An 18,229-nucleotide genomic window follows, 5' to 3' on the forward strand; every position below is an offset into this window, starting at 1 on the left:
TTTGCCTCACAGGTTAAGCTACAGAGAGCTGAATACCTGTACACAGAAACAGTTCAGAGACATGCACTTTAATTTCCTTTCTTTTACCCACTTGATCTCTGCAATGTGTAGTTATGGTTTCTGACACAGTCTTCCCTCAGCCTTTTTAACAGAGCAAAATGACAACTGATTTGAAAGGTCAGCAAATACAATCTTCCTTACAACTAGGAAAACTAATAGTGACTTGTGTCTTGAGTCTCCCATTTGTGTTGCTCAGGCTGGTGTGGGTACCTGGAAGAAGGATACGTGGTGAAAAATGACAAAGCTGAATTTGAAGGGAGAGTCATGTGGGAGCTCAAGTACTGGGATGAAACATACACAAGGAGCATTTTGAGTGTTCCTTAGTCTCAGTATTTGGGATTTTTGGTGGGTATTGACAGAAGACATGGATGAAAGGGAAGGAGGGCAGAAACCAGGAGCACAGTGAAATAGAAAAGGAGTGGGATGCCAAAAACATGGGAATGTGAACAGTACAAGGGGGGAAGCGTGGGTGATGCAGGCTGTCAGACATGAAAATCTCTGCAGTCATCTTTGACTAGCAGCAAGTCCAGAAGAGTCCTAATACACAATAGAACAATCTTCATTGAAATTGGAACTTAAAGAAGGAGGACTTTTACTACACATAGCATTTTAGAAAAGTACTTTTTTTTTTTTTTTTTTTTTTTTTTTTCCCTGAACATAATGTGATAAAATGTATCTGGTATCTGGTGCTATGTAGCAACTTGTTTCCCTGTCCCATTCCCTTTTCACTGCTCATTACATTGACAACTCACCCAGACACAATCCCTTATGGCAGGGGCCATCCTTAACTAAGGCCATAGGTGGGGGTTAATGTTTTTCCCTTGTGCCATCCCAGACTAGCTGATAATCTAATCAAAATGTGGGGGTTCATTAAAAACAACAATAGCAAGAACAACAACAAAACAGAAAAATATCACAATCTGCTTAAAATGCCTGCCATTTGCAAAAAGATGTGAGGCTAAAAATGAGGGATCTGGTAAAAATCCCCTCCACTTGCTGTCCTTAGGTTCAGTCATATCTTGAAATGAGTCATGACAAATCCAGCTAATTTCCTCTGCCACCCTACCTCTCAGCAGAATCCATTTTCACCTCTCTCTCTGACTCATTCATCCTCACCCTAGTCTTCACTTTGTTCACTTAAACTGGTAGTAATACGTGTGGGTTGTATTAATACATTGCTTCTCAAAGCGACTTCAGAGGTTCATGTTTATCATGCTCTATGCTCCGCAACGTTACTCAGTCCAGAAATGTTTGTCCAATTCCTTGCAGCATCAGCTTGCACAGCTGCACTCATTTCACTTGGAGAGAAGTTGGCAATATTTTAGCTGTTGAATCAAGTAAATTCACTACAAATTCATATAATTCTGCATTCATCTCCATATAAACCACATTAATTTTCACCCGATCATACAGTTATATTAGTACAATGCCGTTCACAACACTTACTGTTCTATTTACCTATGTATACAGTTGGGATTATAGCATAAATATATACTCTGGAAGTATATTCCTTCCAAAATCCTACCTTAGCCTGCTTATGCATCTAATAGACGTTAATATAAAAAGAATGCATTTCGTTGAGGAAAGACAAGGAATGATAATAAGTGATTTATGATGGTTTATGTTGCATCAGGAGGTTTTTCACAGTTCATTTGCCAGTTCTTCACCGCTTAGATTTATTTATTTTCCTTTATAAAAGTTCTGGGTGGGCTTGCTTTGAGTTAAGACTAACTGCATCTTCAGTGCATGAACTCAAGAGCACTTTGCTCTTTGAGTTCCTTAGCTAAAGAAGATTATTATGTGATAATGATAGATAACCTTTATAACAACGATATTCCATGCAAATTTATCGTTTGAATTAACCAGTTAATCGATTTATAGAGTGTCGTGTTCATTTTTGAACTCTTGATAAAGCCAGCTGCCATGTAAGTAAAACAAAAAGGTAGTATTTTTCTGCAGAAAGTTGTAAAAGCAGTGGACTGCATGTGTGGCCAGCTTCAGGTTGCTTCAGAACACACACCAGAGGGCAGGAGCTGCTGCTGCTGGGCTGTGTGGGAGGAAAGGTGCGCTCAGCTGTGTTTGCTGGGAACGCGCTGCTTTGCTGCCTTTTTACTGCAGGGTGATAATTAGCGTGGGGTCCACCTGCCTACAGCTCACAAACATGGACTGTCCAGGATATCAGGCAAACGTGAACAGCAAGAAAGAAGGCTTTAAGAGGAAGGTGAGAACGTTCTAAAAGGTTTCACCTTGTCACCACAGAAAAAGAAGAGTAAAAGAAGGCAGGTAGTTTTTTTTCAGTATAGCACATCTTAAAACACGCAGCTGCAAGCAGATCTAAGTGGAAAGCCGAACCTTGCCTGCTGGTGTCATTTCCCCGAGCACCGTGGGGAAGAAGTGCTCTCTGGTGGACAGAAGGAAAAGCTGACTTGAGCAGTCTGCCTTGTATCTATGGTGAGCTAACGCTGCTTGAAGCCGAAAAGCAGAGAAGAGTGCATTTCCTCTATGGCAGCCGGCTAGGATAGGGTTTGAGGGAGGGAGGCTGACCCACTGGGCTGCGCATCCAAAGCGAGACTTGTGGATCTCTTGCTTATCCGGCTCCCATCTGAGCACGGAGCCCGGGCTCCACCTCGGACATGCTGCCTTGGCCCCTAGCGCCAGAAGCTCCAGGGCACTTCTTTCTGACCTCCATGTGTCGGTGGACACAACCCACAGCCTGCCGTCATCCCCTCGGGGGAACGGAGCCGAGCCCAAAAAGCTGCTCCAGCGTCAGGGCATCGCTGTCCCCGCACCGCGGGAGCGACGGCAAAGCTCCGCCTCCGGCCGGTCGGGATCAGCCTGATAAAGGCAGGTGCGGGCAAGCAGCAGGACCCCAGCCCGAAGCAGCTGCTTATGCACAGAGCCCCTGACCCCTCCTCGGCCACCCCCTGCAAAGCGGAGCCTGAGCCAGCCGGCAGAACCGCCCCGACGCTGGCGGGATAGGAGCGTCCCCGCCGCCCGCCGAGCGCGCCCGTGTCCCGCGGTGCGCAGCCGACACTCGCGTCTCTGCCAAGGGACAAGGACCTCGCCCCCAAGGACCTCCGAAGAGGCGGGCATTCTCCGGGAAGGGGAAGCAGGATTTTGTTGTGTGGCTTGGAGATGAGGCAGGTATCTGGAGCGGGGTTCCTCCTGGGGCTGATGGCTCTCCCAGCGGCGCTGGGACAGAGAAGCTCGGCAAGCTCCACGAACAGCAGTCAGCCTCAAAGCTTTGCCATCGTCTCTTTTAAATGGGACCACGTCAAGGACCCTTATGTCATTACACTCTGGGTACTTGTGGCCAGCTTGGCCAAAATCGGTGAGTCCGGAGTTATCTATTAATACATGTCCTCTCCCTTTTCCTTCCCCCTTCCCCTTCTCCCACCCGACATAAGAAAGCTTATCGAAGTCCACTGACTGGTTTTCAGGGGGTTTACTGTACTCTGTCCTGATTTCATAATACTGTCCTACACAGTGCTTAGCAGTGTGATTTTTCACCTGCCCCAGTGGGTTACCAAGTTCATTTTCAGCGCCTAGGACTGTGGCTTCTGCATCTGACTTCTTGCAAATCCTTGCAATTGAAACCTTGCATTAATGTTGTTCCCGGGAAAAAGTTTTTACAGACGTGAAACAGAGATTGGGCCTTATTGCTTATACAGTACCTATTCCAGTTTGCAATATGCTATTTTCCTGATTATGGTTATTAGCTATATTATTAGCTAGCACCTTCAAAAATAAATACTGTAAGCTGCAAATATGAACTTAGCATTTCTGCTTTGCAATGCATTGCTGAATTAGTGAAATACTATCATTTGTAGGGAATCATCAGACAGTCTGATGCAGCTGAAAAAATATAAGGTTTACAGCACACAGAATTTTCTTCAAGAAACTGGATCAGCGAAAAACAAGGACTTAGTCTAACTTCAGTGTAGTTTAAGTGAATTTATATGAATGCTCTAACTCTTGTGTTCTGAACTTTGTGACTTTTCCAAAGGCATTCTTACATTAATAACAAGGTTTGCTGAACTAGAAAAGTCACTGTTTAATTGGAATGTATTCTATTTGCTTGATGTTATTATTTTCAGGTTTTTTTCCTTTGGATCTGAAAACAGATCTCCAGTTTTGCTGACATTGCAAATGTAATTTTCAATTTTCAGTAAATCATCTCTAAAATCAGTCTCAGCTCAGAAGGTATGATCAGCTGAAAATCCTACAAACACTTATTTGTATTTGTACTGTTAATACTGATTTGGGATACAAGGATCCCATTTCATGGATTTTGCATGTCACAGAGAACAGAAGCTATAAAAAGGTATACTTAGTTTGATGTCTACCACATAAGCTAAGCAGAGTAAGACTTTGGTGGAAAATGCTGTCTCCAAACCCAAATAAGACATTTTTAAATTCAGGAGTAATGTGGAGGTGATAGTGTAAAGCATTTTTCAGTGATACCTGCATCTTGGGTTTCATCTGCTTAACCATAGACATATAACTAAATAACTTTATCTGAATCACTGTTGGACTACACCTTGCAAATCGTTTGTGCTCAGGTGGTTACTGTATTTCTTAGTTTACATAAAAAGTAGAGGTTTTTTTAAATGGACTTTTATTGGTGAGTTATATCAAGTAGAAAGCTGGGGAAACCAGATACAGGAAAAACCAGTGCCAATAAAATTGTGCTGAGTAAACTAATGCACAGGTTGCTCATTTGAACCTTCTTTTTGAGATCCTCCTCGAAATAAATATTAGCCTTCTGTGTTATTAAGGCTTTGCTGTTTTGTACACGTGCCACAGCTGTACGGAGTAACGGTAGTGCTGCACAGCTGTATCAGTGCTGTGGCAGAAACCCAGTAAAGCCAACAGGACAGTTAGATTGTCCTGGACTGAAATTGCAATGGCCTGGATTAAGATTAGCTTGGATTAAGATGAGCCATTTTACCTGAAGTCCTCAGTATAAACTCTTGATAAAGCACTAATTGTCCTTGGAGTTCAGGAGCTGAAGGTTGCTGGTTCTGGTAGCAGGTTCTTTGCACTTCTTTCACAGCCACACAGAGCATAGATACTAGTAGATAGTATCTATCATCAACTCCATCATTTTTCTTCCCCAAAACTCTCAAGCTTCGTTCTGTTCTCTCCTCACATTTGTAATTGCAATCCTATACTACTCTGGACATTCTCTCTGGAGAAGCAAAGGAGAAGTGCTTTATTTCACTGAGAGGCTATGAATGCTCCTGCTTTCCCTGCTAGTTACAAATAAAACACAGAAAAGCAGAAATGGACGCTCACTCTTCAGCAGCTTGTTAATGAAGAAAGCACGAAGGTGACAATGAGAAAGGGAATTGAAAGTTTTGTACATTCAAAAACCAGACAGAACTGAACCGAAGAAGAGAATGTAAAACATCTGCCCTTGTGTCTCTGGCTTTATTACCTGAAGGAGGGCAAAGGTAGTGGACTCAAAACCCTGGTTTTGGGATGGGTTTTTCAGCAAGGGAGGAGCTCTTCTTATGCATGCAAGCTCACTTCTCCATGGCTGGGAGAGCTGTTTTACTGGTGGAGGACAAGCAACTGGGTCAGCAAGGAGTGTTCTGGGAATAGCAATTAGTAGCTGGAGATGGAAAGTGTACGAGAATACTTTGCCTTCTCTTGCATCAGAATAACCTTATGGTTTTGTGTTTTTTTGATTTGCTTTGTTTGATTAGTTTTCATCATTGTGAGTTTTTTGGTTTTGTGGTTTTTTTTTTTTGTTTTTTTTTTTTTTTTTTTTTTTCAAAACAAAAGTGTCAGTTCATGATACTATATGGCTTGGGGAAATGTATTTAATAGGACATTCTTGTGGATCTTCTGGGTCTTGATGTTCATGTTGTGTATATTCAGAATGCAAATTGGTGCTTAAAATGTATTCTGCAACATAAACTATAGTATGTGAAATCTCACAAGCATCCCAAATACATGAAGAAGTGCCTAATGTTTTGGCCTTTGTGAGAAGGAAGCTGCTATTTTATTTTATTTTTTTTTTCATGTGAAGAATACTTGCATCACTTGGACAAGTCTTAAATATTGCTACATAACTGTGAAAGAAGAGTCTTCATTTGGTTGGCTTTCATGCACTATAGCAAATAAATTAATTTGTGCCTGCTATTAAACTTCTGATGCATCTCAGTGTGCTGTTTGGCATACTATAATTGATTTGGTTTCGCCCTCCTCATTTGAAGCATTTTAGCTCTTCATTCTAAGGTACACAGTGTTCCACTTTGGGTAATGATCTTTATTTCATCTTTTGATAGGCCCTCTTATCACTGCAAATGAGTATCCTTATGGGATAAGGCCAATAAACTACTTACTCATATGTGTAAAGCTAAGCCAGAAAAACATCTTATCTACATGAAGAAGGTACATGAGGTACAGATGAGAACCCTCCTCATCACACCTTGAGGTGTCCGCTTCCTGGTACCTCAGGTGAAACAAGTAATATCAACGAAAAAAAAAAATACAAATACATACATGTATGCATATTTATTTATAGACTAAGGCATTTCCTGCTGTAGCTATGTTGATAAAGGATGTAACCTTTGTAATCAATGTGCTTGCACAGTATAGTTGTGGTTTAAGATTGAAGACACACACACACACTGACCAGCCTTGCACATGCTTTCCAAGTTCACTTTGCCATGCACTTCATCACTTCTCTCCTCCTTCTTTATATGTCTTTAATACATCATACCTTGAAAATAACCTTTTAGTAGATAGGCATGTAGAAGATACAGTGGCAGGAGAGTCTGCTACACAAAGGGCCAGAAGCAGGAGAGAGATCAGAAAACAATTTTGGAAACAAGTCAAGGAAAGGAATAATCAGCTCAGTAGCTAAAAATGGGCAAGGGAAGAAAAAATGTAAACTCTGAATATTGTATACAATTTCTTTCTGAGGATATTTCTGAGGTTATGCCTATTCAAAAAAAAAAAAAAAAGTATGCTTTTTTACTTGAGGGATCTCCACTACATGCTTCTATACTTGTTAAAAATCCTAGGAGACAGAGAGAAGTTATATTTATATTTTAAGTGGGGAACTTGTAAAATTCCTGCTTGGGGTTTAGATCCTTTTGTGTACTACAACATATTTCAGAAGGATAGTTAATTTCTTATCCCAAAAGAAAATAAAAAAAACCCTACAAAGCAGTGTTCCTGTCTGTTTAGCCCCCTGCACTTGCCCAATGTGGAGCAGATAAGCAACTGCAAGAAACAGTGGGAGAGTGACTATGAACAGGAATGAGGAAGGGTACATAGCCTGTTCATCATCCGTTGAGCCAAACCCCTTGCCAACTGTTTTTGTTGGTATAGCTTATGCTGAGTCCAAGAATGTCACAAAAGAAAGCTTTTTTTTTTTTTTTTTTTAATGTCTGTGTAGTTACACACAAATTCTAAAGGCTTTTATATTAGAAATTTAAAAGTGGGAGTGAAATTTGAATCGAGGGCAGCTGGTAAATCCGTCTTCAGGAATGAAAAAAATGCTTTGCAGGAGAGGGAAGAAATTATCCAATAACAATGAACAAACACTTAGGAGAAGGCTGGCCTGGTGATATCTCAGAAAGCTACTGCGTCAGATGGACTTGTTGAGTCCATCAGCTCCTGAGACCCCAGGAGGACTCGAGCTGTGAAGCACACCATATCTCCAAGTTTTCAGAGATATGGGTTCCTACAAATGCTCTAGTTTCTGCATGCCCAGACCCCTTCGTATTGTCTCAAACTCCTTTGAGAAGGGAGCTCTTCAGAATATTTCATTAACACAAACAATTGCTGTGGAGAATTTTAAGCATGTTAGGGATGGGCTAGGGAAGGAACTGTGAAATGCAGGTCTAGCAACCCACCCAATTTAGACTCCTGAGGCAATATTTTCTTTGAATAAATCAATACCCCTCCCTCCAAAGCTAACTGTCAAAACAAAAGCCCATTTGACTCCCAAGTTTCTCCTCCTGGCATTTTAGCACTGGTGAAAAGTGTCAATTACTTAGAGAAAGTGATTGAGGGCATTGTTCTAATAATGCAAAAAAATGTGAGAACAGCTCTTCCGTTGGCAGTTCTTCAGTAAATAACATCTTTAGGCAGAAATGTTGAAGGATGCTTAGCAGAACTTCACTGGAATGATTTAACTGCAAATGGAGAGAGAGACTCAAATGGTGAGGATACTAGCAGACCCTGCAAAGCCTGAAGTACCAGCCTTGTCTTGATTGTAGGGCTTGTTAAAAGCTGCCTTCATTAGCAAGTGATAATAAGAAAAAGGGATGTTTCATTGTGACTGGGAAGGCTGGACTTGGCTACCTTCCCCCATATCCTCAGCAGGATAAGAAGGGAAAAACCTATCTGTTACCTTTATTGTGAACACAGTAGAATCTGGAACAGGTTGGCATACTTGTAAGGGAGGCCTATGTGTTTCCTTCATGGATATACCCTTTTATTTTCTATCTTAAAAACAATTTAGTAAAAATGCTATAAATTAGTGCTGGCAAATGTGTTCTATAAATGGGGTGTCTTTGTTTTAGTAAGATGGTGTATTTCCCCTTGCAAAGTCCTTTTTAGGGTACCTGTGAGCTAAGAATGTTCAGTACTGTAAAATCTCCACTTTCTAAGGAACTACCTTTTGTATGCAACATGTTAGGCATCTGAAAAGAACATTTCCAAAACAGAGCAATAGCTTAGCTATTCCAGTCCTAGGAACAACTGTGTAAGCCATATCTGTATTACATTTATGATCTGTACATGGATGCCTATTTCTACATTTTATTTCAGTTTTACTCTTGTACCTTACTCATCCTTCTCCTGTCCTTCTTGCCTTCCTGAAACACACATCTCTCTTTTTCCCCCTCCCCCTCCAAGTCTTGCAAGTCTCAAGTCTTAATTATTTAGAGTAGGGAAGGAGATATCTGGATAGTATAATTCGACAAGATTCAGATTACATGCCCTGACGAATAGCAAATGTACAATGGCAACTTGTGTGAATTACATAAGAAAACAATGGCATTTTGGGAATGGCCCTGAATTGAATACAGGTCAGGCATGCATACCTAAGAAAGGATCTCTGCCATCAATTACTTTCAGGCACCTGTGTGCAAAGTGCTCAGCGTTCTCTGTAGAACAATGGAATCCTTTTAATAGTGTAGTCTTGAGATTGTTGAAACCATTGATTTACTGTCTTCAGAGCAAAAGCCACTTATTACTAAGAGTGATGTACTGAAGTGACTGTAAATCTCTCACAGGGTAATGCAGCAGAACACAGGCCTGCAAGTTATAAGTGCCAGCAGCAAACCCTTTCAGGTGTACACAGGTCCTTCAAGTGAAAGGCTTTGTGAGGTCCCCTTTGTTTTTGTGGAGCTTTGTGTGTTAGAGGAGCTTATCAGGGAAGCTGTTATGGGAGATCCTAAATTATTGCTTCTACCCGGTAGTAAGAAAGTTGCATTTCCAGTTGTTTTGACTCATACCACCAGCAGCCTATCAAAAGTCCGTGAGTTTCACCACTAGTTTGCTTCGAGAAATGTTTTGAATTCAAATACGAAACTTCCTTTACCTTTATTGTCCCTGTATCAGTTGTTCTGAAGTAATGGGGTAATGGATTACTGAGTTCTTCTGTACCTTCTGGATGCCTCGTTCTATTCCAAGGTGAAGTGTTGAGTCCAAAGTCGTAGAATAATATTTCTTATCTGAATATTCTTTTTGCTCTTTTGGGAAATCGTCTCTGGTTTTTCTCATCTCTCTGCAGCAGTGCAGTTAAACTAATGTCCCAAAGAACTACAGGCTCTAATTGTTCTTCAACTTGCTAACAAAATTACAAACCATTAAAAGGACCTGGGTAAACTGCAGAGTATGGCCAGTTGGCTGTGTTGTAATATTTTGATTCCTTTTGTAAAACAGTTCATAGAGTATTCACCCCTATGAAAGGAGTGACTTGATACCCAATTGGCTGCTATGTAGAGCACTGTAAAGTGATAAATACTGAAACTACAGGCTGACAAGGAAGAGCCAGCTGGCACGGAATGCAAGACCTCAAGTGGAAACACTTTTAATTAAGGCACGAATATTTAACATTAATTCATGGCGAAGAAAACTGGAAGATAATCTGAAAGGCCTATGCAAAATCAAGGTTTTGAAGTAGATGGCTCTGGAGAGTTTTCATCTTCCGATAACTGAAAGTAGAAGTCATCATTCTGGATTCACTAACATGTGCCTAGATGAGTTCTTTTGTTTTTACCTATTGGAAGAAAAAGTGCCTCAGCCTTTTGTCAACCCCAGATGTTAAAATAGCAACAGTCAGACACCAAGAAAGAAAATCTCCAGGTAGACTGTACACTGATTTTCAAAAACATTTGGTTACAATTTTCTCTGTTTCAATTACAGTTTTTTAAAAGTGGAAAAAAAGTGGAAAGGGGAAACTATATGGATTTATCCACTTCCAAAAACTGGGCTTTGAGGAAAATATGAAATATTAAGAAATCTGTAAAGGTCTTGAGTCAGTAAGATTTCATATTTAAATCTCCCAGGTGCAAACAATTATAAACTGATGGAGGGACTTGTCTGTAACACAAAACTGATTATATGTTAACTATTTTGTCACAGTTAAAATGTTCTAACTCCTTTACTAAAATGAATATTGTTACACTGGTTTGGTGGTATAACAGTATTTCAGGGACTAGATGACATAGGTTGACATCAGATGGCTTTATGGTAATGTAAGTGCATCAGTACTAACACTTGCACTGAAGGTATAGTTGTGATTGTACATAAAACTAAATATTGCTGTCGTATGGAGTTATTACGATCCTCGTACTCCAGTGGAGTAGCAGTACTGATGAATATCTGGGTGTAGACTTTCAGGCCTTAACAGCTCAAACATATGCTTAACAAAGTCATTTAATAAATGTTATTTAGTGGTTTAAGGGGTTATGACATTCATGTCAGAGTGAACTAAACAGTGTTTGAATGCTTGCTCCTCTGTTCCAATCTGTAGTCTAGAGTTTAAACCCCTACAGAACTTGGTTTGAATTAAGTTTCCAGTTTTTCCACTGAAATAGTTCTGGTCCTCAGCTATTCCGTCCTACTTAGTTCTGGGGATGACTTTGGGACAGTAGTGAACTGGGAAAAAGTAATCTTTTGAATATCACAGTCGGTGATAAGTGACTGTGTTTAAGGCTTAAGTCAGTGGTGCACTGCTCCTGTCAGTGATATACCGTTCCTGTGCTAGAACTGTCTCTGAAGCTGAAGGCTAGGGAGCAAGCACACAGGATTACATGCATAGTGTCCTGTAACACTGGCATCAGTTAAATATTTTGCTGGACACTGAGTCTCCTGTAGAGTTCCCAGAATCACGGAATCACAGAATGGTTTAGGTTGGAAGGGACCTCTGTAGATCATCTGGTCCAGGTTCTCTGCTCAACCAGGGTGACCTACAGCTGATTGCCCAGGATCGTGTCCAGACACATTGTGAATACCTTCAATGATGGAGACTCCACAACTCTTCTGGGCAACCTGTGCCAGTGCTCAGCCACTCTCACAGTGAAAGAGTGGTTCCTGATGTACAGAGAGAACTTCCTGTGTTTCAGTTTGTTGACCATTGCCTCTGGTCCTGTCACTGGGCACCACTGAAAAGAACCTGTCTCTGTCCTCTTTTTCACCCTCCCTTCAGGTATTTGTATACATGGTTGAGATTCCCCCTTGAGCCTTCTCTTCTCCAGGTTGAACAGTCCCAGCTCTCTCAGCTTTCCTCAGATGTGAGATGCTCCAGTGCCTTAGTTGTCTTCCTGGCCCTTCACTGGACTCTGTCCCGTATGTCCGTGTCTCTCTGGTATGGAGGAGCCCGGAACTGGACACAGCACTGTCCAGGTGTGGCCTCACCAGCACTGAGCAGAGTGGAAGGACCACGTCTCTTGGCCCACTTAGCAATACTTCACCTAACTCAGCCCAGGATACCGGTAGCCTTCTTTGCTACAAGGGTAAGTTGCTGGCTCATGTTCAACTTGGTGTCCAGCAGGACCCCCAGGTCCTTTTCTGCCAAGCTGCTTTCCAGCTGGGTGTGCCCCAGCACACATCTGGTGCATGGGGTTGTTCCTCACTGGGTGCGGGACTTAACACTTCTTGCTGAACTTCCTGACACTCCTGTCAGCCCATTTGTCCAGCCTGTTGAGCTTCCTCTGGATGGCAGCATGACCTGGCCTCTTACCCACCCCTCAGTTTTGTGTCACTGGAATACCTGCTGAGGGTACACTCTGTCTCATCATCCAGATCATTAGTGAAGATGTTGATTAGGAATGGACCCAGTACTGACCTCTGAGGTACACCACTAGCTACCAGCCTCCAACTGGACTTTGTGCCACTCATCAGCACCCTCAGGGATCAGCCATTCAACCACTATTCAATCCACCTCACTGTCCGCTCATCCAGCCCCCGAGGCTTGAGGGCCTATGTGGCTCCTATGTGGCAGTGGCAAAGGCCTTACTGAAGGTCCAGCAGACACTAGTCACTGTTCTCCGCTCATCTAGCAGGCCTGTCATCTAATCATGTAAGTTAACCAGGTGGGTCAAGCATGACTTCTTCTTCATGAAGCCATGCTGACTACTTCTGAGGAATTTCGTGTTCTTCATGTGCCTGGAAATGGTTTCCAGAATTAGTTGCTGCAGATCCTGGTCTTTGGATTAGCAGTGTTCGTCCACGGGTGGAACTTTATCCACATCCTACCTTGTCAAAGGAAGCAACACGTCTGCATGCTGATGGAATTGGTAAACTTTGATTAACTGGAGCAAGATTGTATGCTAACATACAGAGGAGAGGAGTTGCCTGCACAGTCTTTCTAGTGTAACAAGCTAAGACAGTGTACACTTACAGTTTTGTGTTGATCAGTGCACTGATCAATGATGAAAAAAGTGGGATAGAAAGTTCTGTGAGAGAAAGGATAGGATCCAAGCTACAGATCAGGGCGTTATTATGTATGTTGCATAAAAACAATGTAATTAGATTGTGAGTGAAAATGAAAAAGAGTAGAAAGTATGTATATATTTACATTCAGTGTCTAACATATAAATGTATTAATTCATTTCTTATTTTATTAGTTTCTGTTGTTTTGTTATCATAAAGAAGCTAAATATTTGACTATCATCAGAGATTTTCTGTTAACATATCTTCCATTCATTTAAAGGATTTTGTCATAAACCACTACTTGACGGATTCTATCAATCTATCCGTTAGACATAATCTCTTACCATGAATTAGCAATGCAAGATTTTTTAGACTTTTTCCTCTAGAACTTCAAGAGGACAGCTTTTTCTCCTGGGCGATGTGTCCTCAGGGAGGCTCATCTGGTGGCTCTCCATGTTGCCCTGTCCATGTGTGTACAGTGTGTCCTAGAAACTGTTACCTTTCAGAGGTGTGAAAAGAACATGCATAGCAAGGCTGAAGTTTTTTTCCCCAGTAACAAGGTGTTTCCTAGACAAGACAGTCACTACCACATTGTTCTGTTCAATGCTATGCTAAATATTGCTTCAAACCAGGGAGCCACCTGTCTATCTGCTCCCAATAGTCCTATGAAACATCATTTTATCTGGGCTATGTAGAGGTGGATGATATATTTGTTGATGATTTGTACTTTATTGCACCTAACAGGTTTTAACAAAGCAGTACGGTGCAGCTATCCACAGTTGCAGAGTTTGAAGTGCTTTTCCATGTTAGTATTTAACTACTTATTTTTTTGTTTTTGCTTCTGTCTTCCACAATCTCTTGTGCAGCAAAGTCATATGATTCAAGATAAGAATGAAAGATAGGTTCTAAAACAAGGAAGGTGGTAGCTCAGTTATCTAAGTGGTTGTGTAGCATCCATAACAGAGCCTGAAACTTGTCTTGTGTAGTGTGGAAAACTTACATCATTGTTTATGCAGTAAAAGTGTCTGTAAAGAGAAGGCTGGTTTTGTTACTTTCTTCTTGATAATATTTAGAAAAAAGATCTCCACTTTTCCAAAATATTTTTTAGAAATAAAGAATATAGCAAGTTCAGAAACCACACCTTTTTTTTTTTCACAGTGTGATAGATATGACATTGAAGTCAGTGACATATAAATGCTTTGTAATTTACCTTCCCCTCCCCCCTGCTCAAGCTAATTCAATACATTTCCAGACATTCTCTGATCCTAGGATGAGGTTGTTACACTTTACGAGTCTGAAAAAAGTGTTGTCACGTTTATCATGGAGTTAAGGGGAGCAGCAATTCATTAGTACATAATACATTAATTTTATTTGCAACCTTATGTTCACTAGCACTTCAGTAAACAGAAGTACATCTTGTTTTCACATCTTGAATACTTGACTTGAAGAAAATAGCAATTAAGTGAAAAGCTAAAGCTTTTTACTTTGAGACAAAACAATTTTTGAGCACTCAATTCAAGCATCTTAATTCTTCAGCCTTTTCTAAGGAATACAACATAGCTGGCCAAGGCATGTTCACTTGTATAATGCTGTTTGGTGTTTGAAAGTATGAGGATGCAAAACCAGCAGGAGGAAGTATGGAGTTTCCTTCTGTTTATTGTGATGGCGAAGTAAAGATTAAAACCAGTCCAAGATAAACCTGCCACTGTAGGTGGAAACTTTGTGTACGGGTACTGAAGCTCTTATGTCAGGAAAGACCTACCCAAAGCTAAGGATGAAGGGTCTCTAGCTATATTTTCCTCTTACTGCCTGGTGTAGCTTGTGTCCTCTGTCACACGATGGAGGATCCCGATGTGTTGACAGTCGCTACAATCTTCTCTATGTGCCCTCATCTGATAAATGTTTTATGCTTACAGTCAAATGAAGCAGTACTGCAGCTAACAGTAGCATTCATGCTGTAGCACCTAAAACACAGTACCTGTACCTGGGGTTGAAAGAAGCCTGGTAAAGAGCCCAGTACTTTGGGAACTGCTTATCAGTTAGGAATATGATGGAAGTACAGATAAACCATCAAGCAGATTCAGTTGCTGGTAAACTAAACATTTAAAAGTGACATGAAAATAGTAAAATATATCCTGTTTATCATATGATTACTTGGATGTTAGTAACCATGTCATAAAGTGGAGAATCCATAGATTTAAGGAAAATTCAACTGAAACTTGACTTCTGTCTTAACATTTGTTAATCTTTTTTTTTTTTTTTCCTCTCTATCAGGACTAGCAATATATTCTGGTACATGATTTCAAAAGATTAACAGAAAAAAAAACTATTAGCAGAAAACTATGAAGTTTGGCTGTTCATAACATTTTCTGGTTTAGAACAAAAGCAGGACTAACCTACCTGAATTTTTTATTTGATAGTTGTTATAAAGCAGTGTCAGGTCACCTAGGTCTTTCGGTCAGGTTGATGCTTTTCCACTCCAGCATTTTTTTTCCAGAACCTATCCTGGCATTTATATGTATATAAAGATGTTACACTAATCCTTTTAGAAACAAGTCTACATATATAATTTCTTTTTCAGTTATAAGCTTTCTCTCATTTATGATTTCTCTGTGTGTAAATAGTTTAACTCCCTTTACTGGACCATCAATGTGTGCTCACAGCCCAGAAAGTCACTGTTTCCTGGTCTGCATCAAAAAAACAGTTGGGGAAGGTGATTGTCCCCCTCTGCTCTGCTCTGGTGAGACCCCCCCTGCAGTGCTGCCCCCAGCTCTGGGGTCCTCAGCACAGGACAGACACGGAGCTGCTGGAGCGGGGCCAGAGGAGCCACGGAGATGGGCAGAGGCTGGAGCAGCTCCCGTGCGAGGACAGGCTGAGAGAGTTGGGGGTGTGCAGCCTGGAGAAGAGAAGGCTCCAGGGAGACCTTATTGTGGCCTTTCAGCACTTAAAGGGGGCTTTTAAGAAAGATGGGGAGAGACTTTTTAGTAGGCCCTGCTGTGATAGAACAAGGGGTAATGGTTTTAAACTCAAAGAGAGTAGATTTAGACTAGATATAAAGAAGATATTTTTTACAATGAAAGGGGTGAAACACCGGAACAGGTTGCCCAGAGAGGCTGTAGATGTGCCATCCCTGGAAACAGTCAAGGTCATGTTGAATGGGGCTCTGGGCAATCTGATCTAGCTGAAGATGTCCCTGCTCATTGCAGAGGGGGCTGGACTAGATGACCTTTAAAGGTCCCTTCCAACCCAAACTATTCTATGAGTCTATGATTCTGTCGAAGTTTAGCTTATGTGTACGTGGTAGTAGAAGACAAAAAGAGGCACTACTGTGCATATCACTAGATGTAACATTTGATTCATACTGAATTCTTGCTGCTCCCCAAAAAATGAACTTTTGCACAGATGTTTTTAGGAATATATGTAAAATCTTTATCCCATGTCTGAAGGGGTCTGACTGTTTAAAGGATATTTTCCTCTATAAAGCTAAGAATCCTATCTTGATATGACTTTGTGCTGTGTATCATGTTTAGCCTATGTGTGTGACATTCTGGGATATTTTTTTTGTTAGGAAGAGATCTCTGTCTGGTTTCTACCCTCCTTTTTTCTTGAAATGAGCAGTCGTCTTCAGTTGTGAGCTACTTTAAACGCAGATTTATCCGGTTGGTTTTTTTCCCCATCCTTTGTCTTCACTGCGGAAAATCAGTTTAAACTAATCTTGTGAACTTCCTTTCACATGCTAACCTTCCTAATTTTCTTTGTGTGTGCACTCCAAAACACAATGGCTAACTGAAAAAAACATCTGTCTCATCATCACCTTCCTACCCCGTTTTGAAACATCAAACATATTTTCCATGTACTACATTTTGCAGTATAAAGACACTATTTAAACTACTGTTCTTCCTGATGTTGTTATCGTATACTTCACCTCTCAAATGAGGTAAGGTATGAGAGTTAATGTATTACTTAATCAGAAAAGCTGTAAGGACAAAAATCAAAAGCCGTGTTAGAGCTCATTGAATGATAGCAGTATCTCAGAGCCATTTGCAATAAAAAAACAGTGATATAAATGAAACTCCACTTTGCTGTTCTTAGATCTGTGGAAAAATAAATCATGTACCTGGATTTCTTAACAGAATTATTTCCTTTATGGTCAGAAATAAGCACATTCAGTAAGGAAGCATGTAACGTCTTCTTCTCGCTATTGCCTAAGCCAGAAACTCCCAGGATCGACTGGGAGAAAATATGTTTTCTTAAACTTATGTGGAACAAATAGACAAGAGTAGTGTGCAAGTATTGTAACATGAGAATCCTTGCCTGTTTCTTTCCCACTTGCCATGTTGCTCAGTTCCTTACCAGCTTCTTTCTGACGAGCGCTGCTGATGTTAAAAGAGGCATTCTGTTAAGTAAAACTCCACAAAGGGAATTCTATATGGAGAAACAGGTGGGTGACAAGTGATTTCACCAGCACTCTTACAGAAAAAAAGTTTCTACCTGCTTCTCCATTTCCTGACAAAGCTTTGGAATCCCAAATCCTTCACTGAGGAACTTCCACTATCCTGTAAAAATCTTAGGAAAAGATACTACCCTTTGACACTACCCTTTATCTGTTGTCATTCTGGACACCTTATGGCAATAGGGAGTGTTTCCCTTAAAAGTGTTTCTAACTTGTTAGTTAAAAATAATCTCATCTAGACAACCTGAAATTACAAAATTCCTAGGACATGTAAATAACATACTTGAGTTTCTGAAACAATGTACAAGAGTTGTAATCCATCATGAAACTCTTCTCTTATCATGCTGCTGGAGCCTTTCCTCCAACATAAGACTCTAGCAAAATTTTGAAGCCTTGCACGATGCACATTAGTGTTCACTTTCCGCAGAAACTAGGCTGTTATGTTTTCTTCTCTCAAATTAAGCTTGTTTTCAGTTTTAAGCAGGAGCTAGTTGACATTTGTGATTTTTTTTTTTTGTCTGTAGGCATAATTGCTAAATCTGAATACGCTGTGTTTATTTAATTTACTGCTGTAATCAGGAAAACTTCCACTGTAGTCCCATGCTATTCCAGTTGTACTAATTAAAATCTTTCCGGGGTGGAATGTAGGGGGCAGAAGGCAAGGCAGTCTACTAAGGCTTGAAAAAAGGTGCTTTCCTACCCCATGACTTGGAGCAGCCTTTCAGCTATTCCCCCTGGCCCTGAAGCTTTAATTATGTCCCTCATGCCCTTCCTAACAGGCACCAATCCTTACTGTGCCCTGCAAGAACA

The 18,229-nt window shown here is 40.8% G+C and overlaps 1 protein-coding gene across 1 annotated transcript in view; it reads left to right on the top strand.

Annotated features, from left to right (window-relative positions):
• Positions 1 to 3,195: 3,195 nt before the first annotated feature.
• Positions 3,196 to 18,229, top strand: part of SLC9A3 (solute carrier family 9, subfamily A (NHE3, cation proton antiporter 3), member 3) — a 50,645-nt gene continuing 35,611 nt past the window's right edge. The window contains 1 exon segment of the mRNA XM_010082813.1: positions 3,196 to 3,391. Within this exon segment, the coding sequence (XP_010081115.1) occupies positions 3,196 to 3,391 (196 nt within the window).

The sequence above is a fragment of the Pterocles gutturalis genome, unplaced genomic scaffold (genome assembly GCF_000699245.1).
Source record: "Pterocles gutturalis isolate BGI_N339 unplaced genomic scaffold, ASM69924v1 scaffold3575, whole genome shotgun sequence".
Classification (NCBI taxonomy): domain Eukaryota; kingdom Metazoa; phylum Chordata; class Aves; order Pterocliformes; family Pteroclidae; genus Pterocles; species Pterocles gutturalis.